The following is a 17,135-nucleotide window of genomic DNA, read 5'->3' on the forward strand; positions in this document are numbered from 1 at the left end:
ATGATGAAGTCAGCTGTTTTCTTCATATGGGACAGACATGAGGACACGAGGACGTGAGGTCAATGATGAGCCTAATCTGTACAGTAATCAAAGTACTGCTCTGAGACATGAAGGCTATTCCACTGAAGATCTCATAAACGATGTGAACAAGTTCCCTCACCGAGCAAAAGAGCAGCACATGATGGACAGTATGTGAGAAACGGACGCTGGCGGCTTCATGAGAAAGCACCTGCTGAACAGTCAGCAGCAGGGGAGGCGACTCCAGGAGGAGATGAGCCAAAGACAACAGAACAGAGACACTGGACACAGAAAGACTGGGAAAAGTGTTATAGACAGATTGAGATGTTTTTCAGACACCGAACAAATGAAAAGACGCTGGAGGAGTGCTGGACACCACCCGACGCTGCGGTGGGGGCAAAAGCGGTCTGGAATCAGGACGGCCATCGCTCCACACTGAAGCCGATTTCCTTCTACAGCAGGACAATGACCTGAGGAGGTGAACACATTCAGTGTATTTGCTGGTGAGATGGAAGTTCTCTCTGTATTAACCAGTTTGACTCCAGTGACGGACGTCCACTGTGGCAGTTTGCCTTACTGGCTTTTTCCTTATGTGAGTAGTAAACATATGAACTCTTGAGTTATGGCCAAAAACGTGTTTTGTGAGGTCACAACCGTTGACCGGTTCAGCCTGCTGAGCAGTGCACTACAGAGGGCCTGCAGTGTGTGCGGCGCTGACGTTTCACATGGATTACAGGTTTATTTAAAGCAGTCACTGCTGCACACACCTTCAAATCATCAGCAGCAGCCTCGTCTGACACAAAACCCTGCCTGTTTGTCCTTCACGTTACAATCACAATCAATCTGACACTTTCCACAAAGCTGCTTTCTTTATCATCATAATGAGAAAAAAAATCTACTCCTGTGAGACTCACGGCTCATGTGAGCTATGTATTCATGTTGGCCTTTTCAGGCTCTGGGTTTAGATCATTAGATCAGATGGTTTTCTGATTGAATCTGTAGAAGTGAACTGTCTGCGGAGGAAGATGTCCACATCTGTCCCGAGTCTCTCTCAGCTGTCCGTCTGCTCGTGGATGGATCTGGTCTTTATTCTGAAAGGTCATGCTCAGACGGGCTGCTCTGGTTCTGTAGTGCATGCAGGCCAGGCTGTGTCTGATGCAGGCCGCGCTGTGAACACACCACCTCTGCTCACTTCAACCGCTGAAATCAGGATCCGCTTCAGATCGTACGTCTGCAGTGATTAGACAGACACGCTCAACCCTAAAACCATGAGACTTATCATCCATTGGCAGGAGATGAAAGGAAACACGAGCTACGCAGCAAGTAGAACGTGTTGGTTTTGACTGAAGAAAGAGTGAATCCAATTCATAATTCATGAAAGCTGTGGTGAGGCTGGAAACAGGGTTTTCTGTGTGGAGTTGCAGCTCATCCAGAGCATCTGCTTCACTCACAGAAACTGCTTCCTGCTCCATCAGTCCTGATTACTGGGACCGGGCTGGCCGGTGGGCCGGGTTGTCAAATGTAAAGTGAGACTGAGTCGTAAGTTTGAAGGCTGATAAGACGCCAGAGGCCTCCACAGTGATTTACACTGCTCACAGACAGGATTTTAAAATGCTGGATGCAGACGTTCAATCAGCTAAACTGCAGAAAAGTGGCCTTCAGTGTTGAAAGAGATCTTCCAGGGATGTACACTTGTACCACCCTTCAGTTCATGAAAGCTCTGCTGCCAATATGGAGAATAAATAGTGTTACTGCACAGCTGAGGGAAACATACAGCTCAGAAATTGATGAAGGACCCGTAGCAGTCATTTGTTTTATGGCGACATTCATCGCTGTCAGTCAGATGCTGGTTAAAAAACACACTCCTGTATTCACAGCAGCTCACTGACAGCAGAAAGCAGCTGCTGACTGAAGCTTTAAATCACGCTCAGAGCTGCAGCTTTCAGGCTAAAAGCACCAGACGCATTAACACCAAAGTCCTGCAGCAGCGTGAGGAGCAGCAGTGTGTCGAGCAGCAGTGTGTCGAGCAGCAGCGTGTCGAGCAGCAGCGTGTCGAGCAGCAGCGTGTCGAGCAGCAGCGTGTCGAGCAGCAGCGTGAGGAGCAGCAGTGTGTCGAGCAGCAGTGTGTCGAGCAGCAGCGTGTCGAGCAGCAGCGTGTCGAGCAGCAGCGTGTCGAGCAGCAGTGTGTCGAGCAGCAGTTTGTCGAGCAGCAGTGTGTCGAGCAGCAGTGTGTCGAGCAGCAGCGTGTCGAGCAGCAGCGTGAGGAGCAGCAGTGTGTCGAGCAGCAGTGTGTCGAGCAGCAGCGTGTCGAGCAGCAGTGTGTCGAGCAGCAGTGTGTCGAGCAGCAGTCTGCGGCTGAACACTGACCGTCCTGCTGACGCTCAATCACAGCCAGCTGCAGCCCAGCAGAGGCTGCTTCCACCTGCAGCACCGCCGTGCATCCGTTCACCAGTGAGACCTGGAGGCTGAAGGAAGTGAAAGTTTAACCACGACACCTCAGCCTCTGAATCAAGTCTCTCACTCTCTACATAAAAGGGGGCATCCTCCATTTTGTGGATAGTTTTCTGAAGAAAAGAGAAAACCTTCACCTGCAGGCTTTGTCACGCAGCTGTCAGTGGAAACACCCGCATCCTGTTTCAGCTCAGAGATGAATACGTGATAACTGTAAAGTTTAGTTTAGCACAAAGCCTGCTGGAAGCTGCTCTGATATGAAAGGCCTGCAGCGTGGAAACGAAAGCAGACATGAGGCTGTGGACTGTCGTCCTCCCAGTTCTGGATCGCCTGTTGACCTGCTCAGACAAACAGCTGCAGGGTCCACATCAGCTCGTTTAAATCTTAGCACGCTGTCTGCGTGTCACCACACTTTCACAAGCGTCACGCCCTTGAAACCTGGGAAGACGGCACGCTGGCTGATAGGCCGAGCTCCTCTGCAGCACAGGCGCTGTCACTTCACCTGACGGCCGCGGTGCACATCGCCGCCATTCCTCTGGAAATTCAATTCAACGCTGCTGAGCAGTCCCACTGCCAAATAACGTTGCTTTGCACCTGAGAGTCCAGCCCTGATCTTCAACGCAGCCTCCTCCTGCTGGCACAGGGATCAATATTCCCAAAACTCTAGCCCAACCAGCAGGCTTAAAAAACAATGGCTGTTAGTCAGTGATGGATAAATTATGGACAGATTAACAAGAGAGCGAAGCTGAACGACAGAATTATTCAATAAGTCGTCAACATTTATCAGTTTCATATCAGGGTTTCTCCTGCTGTTGGAAACTGGCGTGCTTTGCTCGTACTGTTACCTTCACGTCTTCCTCTTACTGTAGTCAGCCTCACAGCGAGGACAAGTCACCGGATGTAACTCCAGTTCTGTGAGCACGTGCTCAGCCCTGCACCTGCATGCTATCACAGCCACAGTACCGCACATCATTTTAAATAAACTAAGACTTTATACCTTCACTAATAACGGTTTGGGAAAATCCATGTCGTGACACCAAACTCAAGCTGAAGAGGAAACACTGAGCATGTTCCTGCTCTGAAGAACAGAAGCTCTCTGACCTCTGAACCTGCTGCTCAGGTGAAGCTCCGTCAGGTGTTCAGTGAGACGTTTCAGGACGTGAAGAGTCGACAAAAGGAACCGATGATGATGAGGAAGCAGCTGATGTTTCTGACAATAAAACATGAAACCACCGAGCTGCTGCTGAGAGTAGCTCTGTTCACACTGACTCAGGACTGACCGACGCAAACCTGGACTCACACCAAGGGGGGGCTGGGGGGCCCCTGTTGACCAGCCTCCATGCTTTCAATCTTGTTTTCTCAACAGACTGTCACTCTCTGCTGTAAACAGCCAAACAAAACGCTCAACAAGGTGTCAAAGAAACGGCGTTCAGACGGTCTACAGTCTGTCCCCGCTGTGATTCAGGACATGAAGAGTGGACAGCTGGTACCAGCAGCCATGTCCAGCCTGCATCCATCAGGACTCTCTTCTCTTCTTCATCTTATTGATTACCTGGTGCAGCTCCATCAGCTGCTCTGCTCTCAGCTCACACAACATGACCCACTGTTACAGCCCGCCATGACGGCTGCGACTCGCTCCACGCGCTGAGATCTGCATGCTGACGAGGAAAATCTGATGAAGAGTCTGGACGAGGTATGAAAAGCCATCCTGACAGTGATCGGTCCAACAAGCTGCCACATGCATTCAGCTTCCACCCTCAGCCTTAAACCGATCTGTCACATGACCAAATGTGACCAGCTGCCATCACTTTATCCCACCCTTATTCCACGGAGACCTGCCCCTACTCTGCCTCTGATTGGCTAACCCTAACCTGACCAAGCAAACCAATAAAGGCAACAAACACAAGCTGTGCAGAGGACGGCAGGTCTTGGAGACGCTGGAACCAGTAAATATCTGATATTTTTGCTTGAGAAATGACTCCATTAACCATAAATCCACGATCAATAAAAGAATTCATTCATCAGATGAAAATCTAGTTTCCACTGTGTAACAGCATCTCTCCAGCCAATCATCTCAAGGACGTGCTGTGTCTAGAAATGATGTCATCAATCATTGTCAGCTGATCAGAAATGAATGGATTTCAGTGAGAATGTGGAGCTGCACCAGTCCTCCACCGCTCCACCTTTCCATTAATCTCTCCCTGATGCAGAGGTCAGTCAGTGGTCAGGAGACCTGCACCGCCCTGACGTTACCTCTGTACATCAGTAGTAAGTGACATGTCTGAGCCATGGACAGTTGTCTATCTGATGAGGAGGCTGCACCAACCTTCATCCTAGCTTCATGTTTGTTGTGACTGCTGAAAAGACGAGCGGTACAGGCTCTTCTGCTTACTCTAATATTTATCTGTCTCTTCGTTCATCCAAAGGCCGACAGCCTGCTGCTCTGCTGTGTTTCTGTGGCGGACAGGTCGAGCTGCTGACGTCTGCAGGTGTCCATCAGCTCAGGTAACTCCACTGAAACCCTCCAGGTCATTCGAGGCTGCAGCGTCGCTGAAGGACCTCCAGGACTGAGCGCTGACAGGTCAGGTAACTCTCTCTTCCTGTCTGAGTGCCCCCCCCAGGAGGAGCAGACAGATTTCTGCCTCCTGTTGGAGTCCCCCTCCAGGGCAGACCAGCTCAGCGGTCCTGCCGTCGACCGGACCATCAGCCAACACCACCAAGGTCTGACTGGACCGCAGAGAACCACAGTCCAGACCTCTGCATGTCCACAGCTATTAATGTACACACACTGATACTGCTCTGCTAATCAGGAGCTTGTTCACTGTGTGTGTGTGTGTGTGTGTGTGTGTGTGTGTGTGTGTGTGTGTGTGTGTGTGTGTGTGTGTGTGTGTGTGTGTGTGTGTGTATGTGTGTGTGTGTGTGTGAGAGAGACAATGATGATGCACGGTGGCAAGAAGTCAACTGAAGTGTGTTTTTCACACAGTAAGATTACAACAGTGACAAAGTTCACATGTTCTTCTGAACATGAAAAGTGACAGATTACTGCCTACAATACTGACAGAACCACAACACTCGTGACTTTACTCTGCATGACACGTCATTAGAAAGTACGTCACAGTACCTGACTGCGTACCTGAAGAGACAAATATACTCAAAAAAAGGCCGAGCAGAAGTCAACCCAGAGTTATATGAATCCACTGCATTATGAGAAGACACAAAGCGTGACCAACAACCAGCCTTCAAGCTGCTGAAGGGCCTGAAGTCAAGTGAATTCAGAGTTGACTTATCTGCAGGAAAAGAAGACATCAAGACACTCAGGCAACAGACAGCGCAACAGACAGCATCACAATGTAGACTGTCTGTTGCTCGTCTTCATGTGCAGCAGTAAATGCCGTGAAAATACAGTCTTATCTAAAGTTAGCCTGTGGACGTCAGCTTGTGGACACCCTGCCATGAAGACTCCAGAAAAGTGACACTTGTCTCAGTAAACTGTCTCTGTCTGTCACATGACATCAGGCTATGCTTTAAACCCAAAGCTGCCGTATCACTCCAAGTGTTTCTGAGCCAAAGCATGAAACGCACTGAGGGACCGTTAGCATGACAGGACCTGTGCGAGGACATGCTGACCTTATCCAAAACTCAACAGTAATGGGAAGCAGAATCTTAATGGGGTCAAGCCTTCAGATATGAACTTTTACAGGCATAACATAATCAGCACACAGGAGGAGCCTTTCATCACATCTGAAGCCTCTTGAGGAGGCTTGGACGATGCTGCAGGGTCTGTTTGCTGACTAACAGTCAGGTTTTTAGTGTCCAAACCTCCACCAAACGACCGCCTGTGATTGGTCTGAAAGAGTGCCATGAGACGCCTCAGACAACCCCCTCGGTTTCATCACGCTCTCCCACAGCACTGACATGGACTACTGGCACTGTTACTGCACCTCTCCTCCAAGTTCAAGTCCATCTTTAGGTACAGCTACCTCGACCCCAAGGCCACAAATCTACAGGTGCACCACCTGAGAGAAGGCAGCGACAGCTCAGTCAGTAAGTATGATGATGGACAAGCAGCTCGAGTCATACGGCTCAAACGACGGTGAGACGCTGACAGAATCCACCTCCCACAATATGAACCTGTATGTCCACTGATTGAGCTGACAGACAGACATGGACTGATGTCCTGTATGTCCACAGCTTGAGCTGACAGACAAACATGGACTGATGTCCTGTATGTCCACAGCTTGAGCTGACAGACAGACATGGACTGATGTCCTGTATGTCCACAGGTTGAGCTGACAGACAGACATGGACTGATGTCCTGTATGTCCACAGGTTGAGCTGACAGACAGACATGGACTGATGTCCTGTATGTCCACAGGTTGAGCTGACAGACAGACATGGACTGATGTCCTGTATGTCCACAGGTTGAGCTGACAGACAGACATGGACTGATGTCCTGTATGTCCACAGGTTGAGCTGACAGACAGACATGGACTGCCTGTTGTGTCCCTTTGTTCATGAACAGATACGTTTCATGACCCCTGGTGCTGCTTCAGAGTTAATGAGTGTCCTGATAGTGGAATTAAAACAAGAACAGCACTACAGGTGGATAAAATGAGCATATTCTATGCTAAAAGACTGTCACACACCTTGATGACGCGCTTCCAGGTGTTCAAACTAAACTACAACAGACGAGTATTTTCCTTCCTCATAGTTTAGCCTGATATCTAACGTTACAGGCCTTCAACCACCTGCTTCTTGTGTCTATAGGTGACATTTTTCACGACATATTTATCTGACAGCAACTAAACTGACTTCTGCATCAGTGCAACAGCTCCAGATGAAGTGAAGCTGGCAGCGCTGATCAGCACATATTTATCTCATACCGTTAGCCTGCATTACGTTAGCCACGTTACTCATCTGTGGACCGCTGCCCGTTAACGTCGTGGGAACAATAAACAAAAGCAATGCTTAAAATGCCAATTAAATGAGGGAGTGAGGCTAGCTTACTGCAAACGCAAAGAAACATTAAATTGTTGCAAGCTCCAGGTCCGCGGGGCTAGCAATGCTAGCTACCGTTAGCTGAATTTATCGGACGCTAGCTAGCTAGTGGAGCTGATTCGTCCGCCCTGGAGCTCTCTGCCCTTTAACCAAAGCTAACGTGCACACTAATAACGTCTCACGGACGATTTAACGGAATAATATTGGAGTCAAACACAAACAAAAACATTTACTTAACAGTCCAACATCGAATAATACGAAGGTACTTGTCACAACTTATGCACCCAGTCCGAGGCCCACCGTGGCCCGCTACAAGGCTAACAAGATCCATTATCGGACGCACTGCTGTTTAGCTCTGTCGGTCAGATTTCACTATTCACCGCGTAACTTTGCATCAAACCAACCATGTTAGAGCAACCCCACCAGCATTTCAGGGCGAGATTAGACGTCGAACCAGATCCAAGCCCAAATGTACATCTCTGCACAGATCCTTTATGTAACTGTTGACCCAACGTCCTATTTGTCGTGTGATGGACAATTACCGATGCGGCGCATTCAGCCTCCCTGTCACACAGAGATCCATTATCGGACAGCCATTTACATTTGCCCCCATGTTGTTTTCCCTTGTATCCAGCATTTATGTCAATTGCAAGCAGAGTCACAATAATATTACAAAATGAGAGGATCTGGAATACGTTTCATTGCTGTTCGGGAGTATCTAAAACGCTACAATCTCTACAACAAGCTAAACATCTAACTGCTCGTTTAAGCTGACGGTTAAACAAACCAAACGGACATCGTAACGTAAGCTAGCTAACGTTACGTAGCTAACGTCATTAACAGGTGAGACTAGTCGTTACACAAACAGTGAAACGCACTGGTATGTGTGAGTGAGCGTGCAGTCTGTGGATCGAAATTTTCAGGTAAACGGACACAAGCGGGTCAGACGGGGACGTGTCCGATGATGGACGCATGCCTCTTAGCTCCCCGGTCTCTCCAGACAAAGGCAGGAGCTAGCCTGCTGAGCTAACCCCCAGGATAGCTAGCAGGCTATCCCGCGTTTAAAAAAGTGGATCCAAATCCGACCAAGGAAGCCGAGTTCAACGAGTGCACTTACCCCGTTTGAAATCACTATCCGGCCAATGTTCATGTACACTCCATAGGTTCCGGTAATCCCAACAAAACAATTACGACAAGCTCCCAAACTGGTGGATTGAACAGGCAGACCAGTCAACGTGCTCCCAGTTCACTGGACCGCAGCCATCACACGGTCACATCCCGGAGAAAACTGGAAAACAGCGGGAAACATCGACATTTCGGGCTCAGTTGTCGGGCCTAGACGTACACAGAACTAATCCCGGGTATTCCATGACTGGATGTGATGCTCCCCGTTTCCACATCAGCGTTCTCCCCGTTAACAGACACACAGACAGCAACAGACAGACAAACAGCACAGTGGGGCTAAATGGCTGTTAGGTACAATGCAGCCAAACCCCGGATCACTGGATCAATGGAGTCACTGGACCTGGACTGGCTCCCCTGGAGTCTGCTCACTGACTGGACCTGGATTGAGTGGACGGAAGTCACGACAGGAGTCCTGTCACCAGCAGAAGTGGCAGTGTTCACATCCTGCTCTAAGGGTCAGAAAAGCACCACACTGTGAAAATACTCTGTTACTGCACTGAAAATGTTACTTCAGTAAAAGTACGTCAGCATAATGAGGAAAATGTACTTCAGTGGTGAGTGCAGTAAAATGTTGTTCTTTTCTATCTGATCTCATTCGTTCACTTCATGCTGTTATAACTCTTCAACGCTCTGCTGCCCCCCCCCCGCCCCCCCCCCGCCCCCCCCCCCCCCCGCTGAGGGACGAGGATCCTCCCTGACCTCCGTCCGTCTGGAGGAGGCCTCAGGCCGCTGGAGGGCCGAGCCTGAGCTGGAGCTGCTCCACAGGGTTTCTGGCCAGACGCATAGACAAGCAGCAAAGTGCATCGTGTTAGCCGTTAGCTTTCTCGCTGCAGTAGTTCATCAACTGCAAGTATTTCCCATGTCACCCAATTTCTAGCACGGCCTATAAGACTTTTCCTAGAAATCAGCTAAAAACACATTTCTGCCTTCAAACCTCTCATTTAGCTTCTTTTTAATTATCAGCATGAAAGTGCTGTCAAAAGTCCCGCTGTCCGCTGACCTCTGCTGTTGTCTCCTGAGGAGGACGCCTCATAGACGGTGTCCTCCTTGGCTGAGGCGCTGCTGAAGGTCTGGCTGACGTGACCTTCATCGTCCTCAGAGCTCACATCGTTCAGCTCAGGACTCAGAGGTGCTGGGCTGACACCTGGAGGAGTCAGAGACACGACTCTTCCTCTCTTCAGACGCCTCACCATCAACTCTGTTTGTCTCTTCAGAGATGCATTCGCCGCATTGATCGATAAATCAATCAATCAATCAATCAATCAATCAATCAATCAATCAATCAATCAATCAATCAATCAATCAATCAATAAGATGAAGTCAATCAGTCCATCGTCATGACTTAAGGACTCACAGAGGAGTCACTGAGCTTGTTTGGACTTTGATGTCTGTCAACAGTTTTTCAGACGTCTCTGCTGGAATGAAGGTTTATGGGAAAAAAAAAAGGTTTATGATTTTTTTCTTATTGTAGCAGATCACCTGTCACACACACTTGTGTGTGTTAGTGTGTTAGTGTGCAGGAGGAGGCGGCTCACAAGGCAGTCACCTGCCACCTGGAATTAGAGAGTGAATCAATCAGGACTGTCTGCATGGAAATGAGTGAGCCTGTCAGAATGACGTCACAGGCTGGAGACTGGTGGACAGAGTGGACACTGATCAGATCAGAGACATGTCAAAAACACTCGATCGATGACTCTGATTACTCTCACATCCACGACTGCTCTGCTGGACGTCCTCAGACTCAAACAAGGACGTCACAGACACAGAATGAAGTAACAGTACTTCACTGTCCACTCCGGTCATAAATCACTGATCTGTCCCCTCTCTCTCCTCCACTCCCCCTCACTGTCTCTCGCCCATCCCGTCCCTCTCCACTGTAGAGCGTAATAACCAGACTTCAACATTAATGGATTCCCCGCAACGTCTCATCACAGCCAGAGGAGAGAACACACACACACACACACACACACACACACACACACACACACACACACACACACACACGCACGCACACACACACATCAATAATATGTAGATACAAGAACACAACATGTGGATATATTCATGCATTTTAGGGCTCATAAAGAGCAGCGCATGAATTTCATCTGTATTTGGTCCCTGTGGAGTCTCACGGGTCAGTTTCCCGTCAGTCGGGTCGACTTCACGCCTGCTGACACTGACACGGACGGCAGGAAGAGCTGACTGTCAGGTTGATGGTTCAAATCTCACATCAGCTGCACGGCGCCCTCTACAGCTCAGCATGGAATTGCAGGACAGACAGAGACGTGCTGAAAAGGATGTGATTATGTCTCATGAGGTCTACATGCACAGCACAAAACACACAGTGAACACAGAGGAGGTTCATCACCGGTCGTGTCCGTCCGTGACAATTAAATATGAACGAGTCAGAGAGAAAAGACAGGACAGCCGTGGACAAAAAGACAAACACAATGAGACATGATGAGGGACATGATGACCCTCAGAGGGTCACTTCAGAGAAATGTTAACTGTGACTGTCAGAGGAAGACGTAAAGACATGACAGGGTGTAAGTGACGCGTCTCACTTTATTTAAAATGAGTTTACCTCCATTCAGTGGGAGGAGCTGCTGTCAGCCAATCAGTGTCCACCTCCGCAAAACCTTTGAGGGCCTTTCATTTGAATATTTAAATTAAGTTTTTAAAATTCTGTGATGTTTAGTGCTGTAACCTATAACCACACATACATGAACTAAAGTCAGGTATGTGTGTGTGTGTGTGTGTGTGTGTGTGTGTGTGTGTGTGTGTGTGTGTGTTCATGCCTCAGCTCAGTAATAATTAATGGAAACTTGGTCTGCTGCAATGACATTAAGAGGGGTACATCTCCATGGCGACAGCCCCCCAGACCTGCAAACACACACACACACACACACACACACACACACACACACACACACACACACACACACACACCTCCTGCTGGGTGAGACTGGGAGCTTGTGACTGAGTGAATGTGAGGTTACCATCAGAGGTGCAGCATGCACAGGTCATACCAGCCGTTGAAGCCCGTCACCAACCGCTACCTGCAGCAGCGATGGGACCAGACCAACTACGAGGACCACCGCAGAAAGGTAGGAGGACAAGGACAAAGGACTGCTCAGCGGCTGGACATGAAGACTGGTCGGACTGCGGCTGGTCTGGAGGGTCGGAGCTGAACAGCTGGTGATGGTGCTGTGGTTGGAGGAGGATTAGCTCTGCCGTTCACATGAAGGTGTAGTGACAGACTGGTGGGTTTAGGACGGCGGGCTGGACGATGAGGGACTGGACGATGAAGGACTGGACCATAAGGGACTGGACCATGAAGGACTGGACGATGAGGGACTGGACGATGAAGGACTGGACCATGAGGGACTGGACCATGAGGGACTGGACCATAAGGGACTGGGAGGCTGCTGGTTAGTGTAGTGGGAAATGGGTCGGTTACAGTGATGAAGAGAAGGAGAGCACTGACCATTTGAAGGGTTAAACTTGTCAAACTAACACTGAGTTCACTGCGTGTGTCTACATTAGAACGAGCTGCAGTACATAAAGCAGTAGAAAGTACTTTGTAGTCTTCAGTAAGTACTTCAGTTACTCTGTTGGTTGAAGCTGTAATGATGATCTGAGATCATTCTCATGTTCAGCTGAGCTCAGGTAAACCTTTTCTCAGGTAAAATACATTGAAGTATTCATTCTCGTTGTTGTTGTGTGTGAATAAATAACAAAAACCAACCAACCCAACCTGAGGCTCAGGTGACGTCAGCCTTCAGGTGGAGCTAACGTTGATGTTAGAGACATAAAAGCATGTTAAACCGTTTTCTAACATGAACCCACCTGACATGTAAGTCTAATGTCTGCTTGCACCAGGTGTCACTCACCTGTGTTTACCTGTCCAGGTGAGCTCCGCCCTGCCAGTAGTGGACAACAAGGGCATGAGGACACCAGCTCACATCCAGCTCAAACTCAAAAAACTGCAGGTCAGCATGTCTTCATTAAACCAATCAGTGAGTGTTAAACGTGGACGCTCACGGATCAGTCTGATCTTCAGGACGTCTAAAAAATGCCTCAAAGTCTCTGTTTTAATGCTTCAGCTGCAGGATGAGCGGCTGTCCATCATTGACAGAGACAACCGTCTCCTGGCCTCCAAACTGGGGGACATCGTCTGCTCTAAAGGCCTGGTGGACCACTGGAACCAGTCCCACCTGAGGAGGTAAGAGCCTACTGACAAGGGACACACTCCATCACGTCCTACTCTGTCCTGTCATTTGCTGTTTTCTATGATTGGACGGAATGTCCTCCCCTTATATGTCTTCTGATGTCCAGCACTGTTTGGTTGTTGTCATGGTGACCTTGATGGACTCTTCATGGTCCTTGGTGTTCAGGTCTTTCCTGTGATGATGCCGCCGTCTTTGTTGGACTTTAAATATTTCATGTGAGCAGTCGGCTCAGTGACGGTGTTGAATTACTGATGTGGACGTGTGGCGCTGGTGACCGTCATGCTCACGCTCATGCTCACGCTCACGCTCATGCTCATGCTCACGCTCATGTTCACGCTCATGTTCACGCTCACGCTCACGTTCACGCTCACGCTCACGCTCACACTCACACTCACACTCACTCTCACGCTCATACTCACGCTCACGCTCACGCTCACGCTCATGCTCATGCTCACACTCACACTCACTCTCACGCTCACGCTCACTCTCACGCTCATACTCACGCTCACGCTCACGCTCATGCTCATGCTCATGCTCATGCTCACTCTCATGTTCACTCTCACTCTCACTCTCATGCTCATGCTCACTCTCACTCTCACGCTCACTCTCATGCTCACGCTCATGCTCACTCTCACTCTCACTCTCATGCTCATGCTCACTCTCACTCTCACTCTCACGCTCACTCTCACACTCACGCTCACGCTCACGCTCACGCTCACGCTCACTCTCACGCTCATACTCACTCTCACGCTCACGCTCATGCTCATGCTCATGCTCACTCTCACGCTCATGCTCATGCTCACACTCACACTCACACTCACTCTCACGCTCACGCTCACTCTCACGCTCATACTCACGCTCACGCTCATGCTCATGCTCACTCTCATGTTCACTCTCACACTCACACTCACTCTCACGCTCACGCTCACTCTCACGCTCATACTCACGCTCACGCTCATGCTCATGCTCACTCTCATGTTCACTCTCACTCTCACGCTCACTCTCACGCTCACTCTCATGCTCACTCTCACTCTCATGCTCATGCTCACTCTCATGCTCACTCTCACTCTCACTCTCACGCTCACTCTCATGCTCACTCTCACTCTCATGCTCACGCTCACGCTCATGCTCATGCTCATGCTCACGCTCATGTTCACGCTCATGTTCACGCTCACGCTCACGTTCACGCTCACGCTCACGCTCACACTCACACTCACTCTCACGCTCATACTCACGCTCACGCTCACGCTCACGCTCACGCTCACGCTCATGCTCATGCTCACACTCACACTCACTCTCACGCTCACTCTCACGCTCATACTCACGCTCACGCTCACGCTCACGCTCATGCTCATGCTCACTCTCATGTTCACTCTCACTCTCACTCTCATGCTCATGCTCATGCTCACTCTCACTCTCACGCTCACTCTCATGCTCACTCTCACTCTCACTCTCATGCTCACGCTCATGCTCACTCTCACTCTCATGCTCACGCTCATGCTCACTCTCACTCTCACTCTCACGCTCACTCTCACACTCACTCTCACGCTCACGCTCACGCTCACGCTCACTCTCACGCTCATACTCACTCTCACGCTCACGCTCATGCTCATGCTCATGCTCACTCTCACGCTCATGCTCATGCTCACACTCACACTCACTCTCACGCTCACTCTCACGCTCATACTCACGCTCACGCTCATGCTCATGCTCACTCTCATGTTCACTCTCACTCTCATGCTCACTCTCACTCTCATGCTCATGCTCACTCTCATGCTCACTCTCACTCTCACTCTCACGCTCACTCTCATGCTCACTCTCACTCTCACTCTCACGCTCACTCTCACGCTCACTCTCATGCTCACTCTCACTCTCATGCTCATGCTCATGCTCATGCTCATGCTCATGCTCACTCTCACTCTCACTCTCACTCTCACGCTCACTCTCATGCTCACTCTCACTCTCACGCTCACTCTCATGCTCACTCTTACGCTCATGCTGGCCTGTAAACTCTGTAAATCAAGCAGTGACAGATCGATGAGTGAAGAAAGTGTTGCTTTGCTTAGATGTCTCAGTGCAGTCGGTGTGCTGACATCGATCCGCATCGATCTGCATCGACCTGTGTTTCCTCCTCAGTCTGAATGCTGACAAGAGGAGGGCGGAGCTTCTACTGGTCAGCCGTCAGAATCAGGCCATCTACCAGCGAATCACGTCCCGCCAGTCGGAGTACCGCCGCCAGCTGTGGTTGGACGACTGGGAGAAGGCGAAGCGTCGGCGGGAAGACATTTCCCGATACCCCCAAGGACTCACAGAGAGACAGGTGACGAGTTTGAGTCTGAACGAGTCTGAAAAAACTCACAAAACAAACAAATTAAATAATCTTTAGCTGATGTTTGTGTTCTTGAAAACATTCTTCAAAAATCCTCAAATCTGTGTTTGATGTGTGTCTGATGTGTAATTGTTGTGTGTCTGTTGCATGTCTGCTTTGTGTCTGTTGTGTGTCTGTCCTCTGCAGAGGTCTCTCAGGAAGGTGAAGTTTGCTGCTATGGAGGACGGCCGTTGGTCGACGAGCAGCAGAAGCAGCGGTGCTGACAGAGGACCCTGAACGCATCACGAGACGTTGAAGCTCCGTCAGGACAATGACCGTCGTCTGAGACATGATCTTAAATGTGTCTGACTGAGGATGAAGGACCGTTTCCTGTCCAGCAGACGTCTTCAGGGACGTAGCTGCTGTAAAAACACATCATTATTCATGAAGGACTCTGTCCAATGTCCCTGCAGCTGTTTGTTCTGTCCACACAGACTCCGTCCAGCAGTCTCTGATGAAGCATGCTGTCCTGTGTGGTCCTGAAGCGTTGACTGTTTGTCTCGTGGACATGTTTCTGTGTGATTTCTGATCACTCTTAATAAAAGCTCTTTTTATGCATCCTGCTGCCGTCCATCATCAATCTGATCCTAGTGTCTCACACTCTGAGACTCAAACTCTTTGACAAATATGTCCAAGAGACATTTTACACACGCTCTAGACATAAGCTCTCTTCTACCAGTAGGTGGCAGTAAATCCATGTCTCTGCTCAGTGGACATTACAGCTGAAACTGGATGAGACGGACAGAGACTTCAGTGATCTGAGTCCTTCAGTCACAGTCTGTCCTGCAAAGACAAAACGTTTATACTCCTGCTAGAAAATGAGGGACAAATGTCAAGTTTATTGATTATCATGATTACTGTACTTCAGTAGTAGTCTGAAGTACTTTAGTATTTCCTTTGTGTACTTCTTGTACTGCACGTTCGGAGTGAAATATTGAACTTTATGAGCTAATATTTAATGATGTAATATTAGAGAACACATTCACACGATCACAGATCTTTGATGTTCCTTCTTTTTCCCGTCACGACCCCTCAGACTGATCCGCTGACCCTTTCAGGGGCCCGACCCCCACGTTGGGAACCAGTGGGCCTCCCTGTATGAGGTCATTAAGAACACCTCAGCTGACCTCAGCGCGTGTGTTGATTGGTCAGAATTAATTATCTGATAATGTTAAATAAATAATATTTCACAGAACAAGAACTTTCGATTTTGATACTTTAAGTACATATTTGTACTTGTAATGGAGTACTTTTAGACCATGGTATCAGTACTTCATGAAATCTTTATAAAACGTAAATAAACAAAGGAACCAGACTAGATCCAAACGTCTAATCTGAGACAGGCAGGTACTACAGCAGTACTACAGCTGTATTACAGCGGTACTACAGCAGAACTACAGCAGTGGAGCGCAGTACACACAGTAAAAGTACGTGTGGAGGAAAAGCCCTTTAACACCGTCTCTCTGTCCTGACACTCGGGTGGACGTGTCCTCAGGCAGGGACACCAGGACATCTGGGACCAGTTAGATAGTCTGAGCGTGAAGCAGAGCAGCTCCACACACACAGAGAGACACACAGAGACAGAGACACACAGACACTGAGAGACACAGACACAGAGACTAAGACAGAGACACACAGACACTGAGACAGAGACAGAGACACACAGACACAGAGACAGAGACAGAGACACACAGACACTGAGACAGAGACACACAGACACTGAGACAGAGACAGAGACAGAGACACACAGACACTGAGAGACACAGACACAGAGACACATAGACAGAGACAGAGACAGAGACACACAGAGACAGAGACACACAGACACTGAGACAGAGACAAAGACAGAGACACACAGACACAGAGACAGAGACAGAGACAAA

At 49.1% G+C, this 17,135-nt stretch overlaps 2 protein-coding genes across 3 annotated transcripts in view; one reads left to right on the plus strand and one right to left on the minus strand.

Annotated features, from left to right (window-relative positions):
* znf609a (zinc finger protein 609a) overlaps nt 1–8,952 on the minus strand; it is a 36,090-nt gene extending 27,138 nt beyond the window's left edge. Inside the window, exon 1 of one of the 2 annotated variants that reach the window (XM_070972384.1) lies at nt 8,585–8,952. The gene's annotated coding sequence lies outside the window, so the exon portion shown is untranslated. The remainder of the gene's footprint in view (nt 1–8,584) is intronic. The other variant, XM_070972383.1, reaches the window with a different exon arrangement.
* Nucleotides 8,953–11,666: 2,714 nt separating this feature from the next.
* LOC139338063 (uncharacterized protein CFAP97D2) lies at nt 11,667–15,489 on the plus strand. The gene is made up of 5 exons (XM_070972963.1): nt 11,667–11,759; nt 12,564–12,644; nt 12,759–12,877; nt 15,021–15,204; nt 15,400–15,489. Exons 1-5 carry the CDS (start codon nt 11,667–11,669, stop codon nt 15,487–15,489), a joined length of 567 nt encoding a protein of 188 aa, XP_070829064.1.
* Nucleotides 15,490–17,135: the final 1,646 nt, after the last annotated feature.

Source organism: Chaetodon trifascialis, chromosome 10 (assembly GCF_039877785.1).
Source record: "Chaetodon trifascialis isolate fChaTrf1 chromosome 10, fChaTrf1.hap1, whole genome shotgun sequence".
In the NCBI taxonomy this organism is placed as follows: domain Eukaryota; kingdom Metazoa; phylum Chordata; class Actinopteri; order Chaetodontiformes; family Chaetodontidae; genus Chaetodon; species Chaetodon trifascialis.

What these genes read in the sequence shown, in the direction of transcription:
- LOC139338063 (XM_070972963.1), top strand. Translation starts at nt 11,667, where the DNA reads ATGCACAGGTCATACCAGCCGTTGAAGCCCGTCACCAACCGCTACCTG. An exon ending in TCAAACTCAAAAAACTGCAG is followed by an intron (nt 12,645 to 12,758) that starts GTCAGCATGTCT and finishes TTAATGCTTCAG; the next exon opens with CTGCAGGATGAGCGGCTGTC. An exon ending in AAGGACTCACAGAGAGACAG is followed by an intron (nt 15,205 to 15,399) that starts GTGACGAGTTTG and finishes TGTCCTCTGCAG; the next exon opens with AGGTCTCTCAGGAAGGTGAA.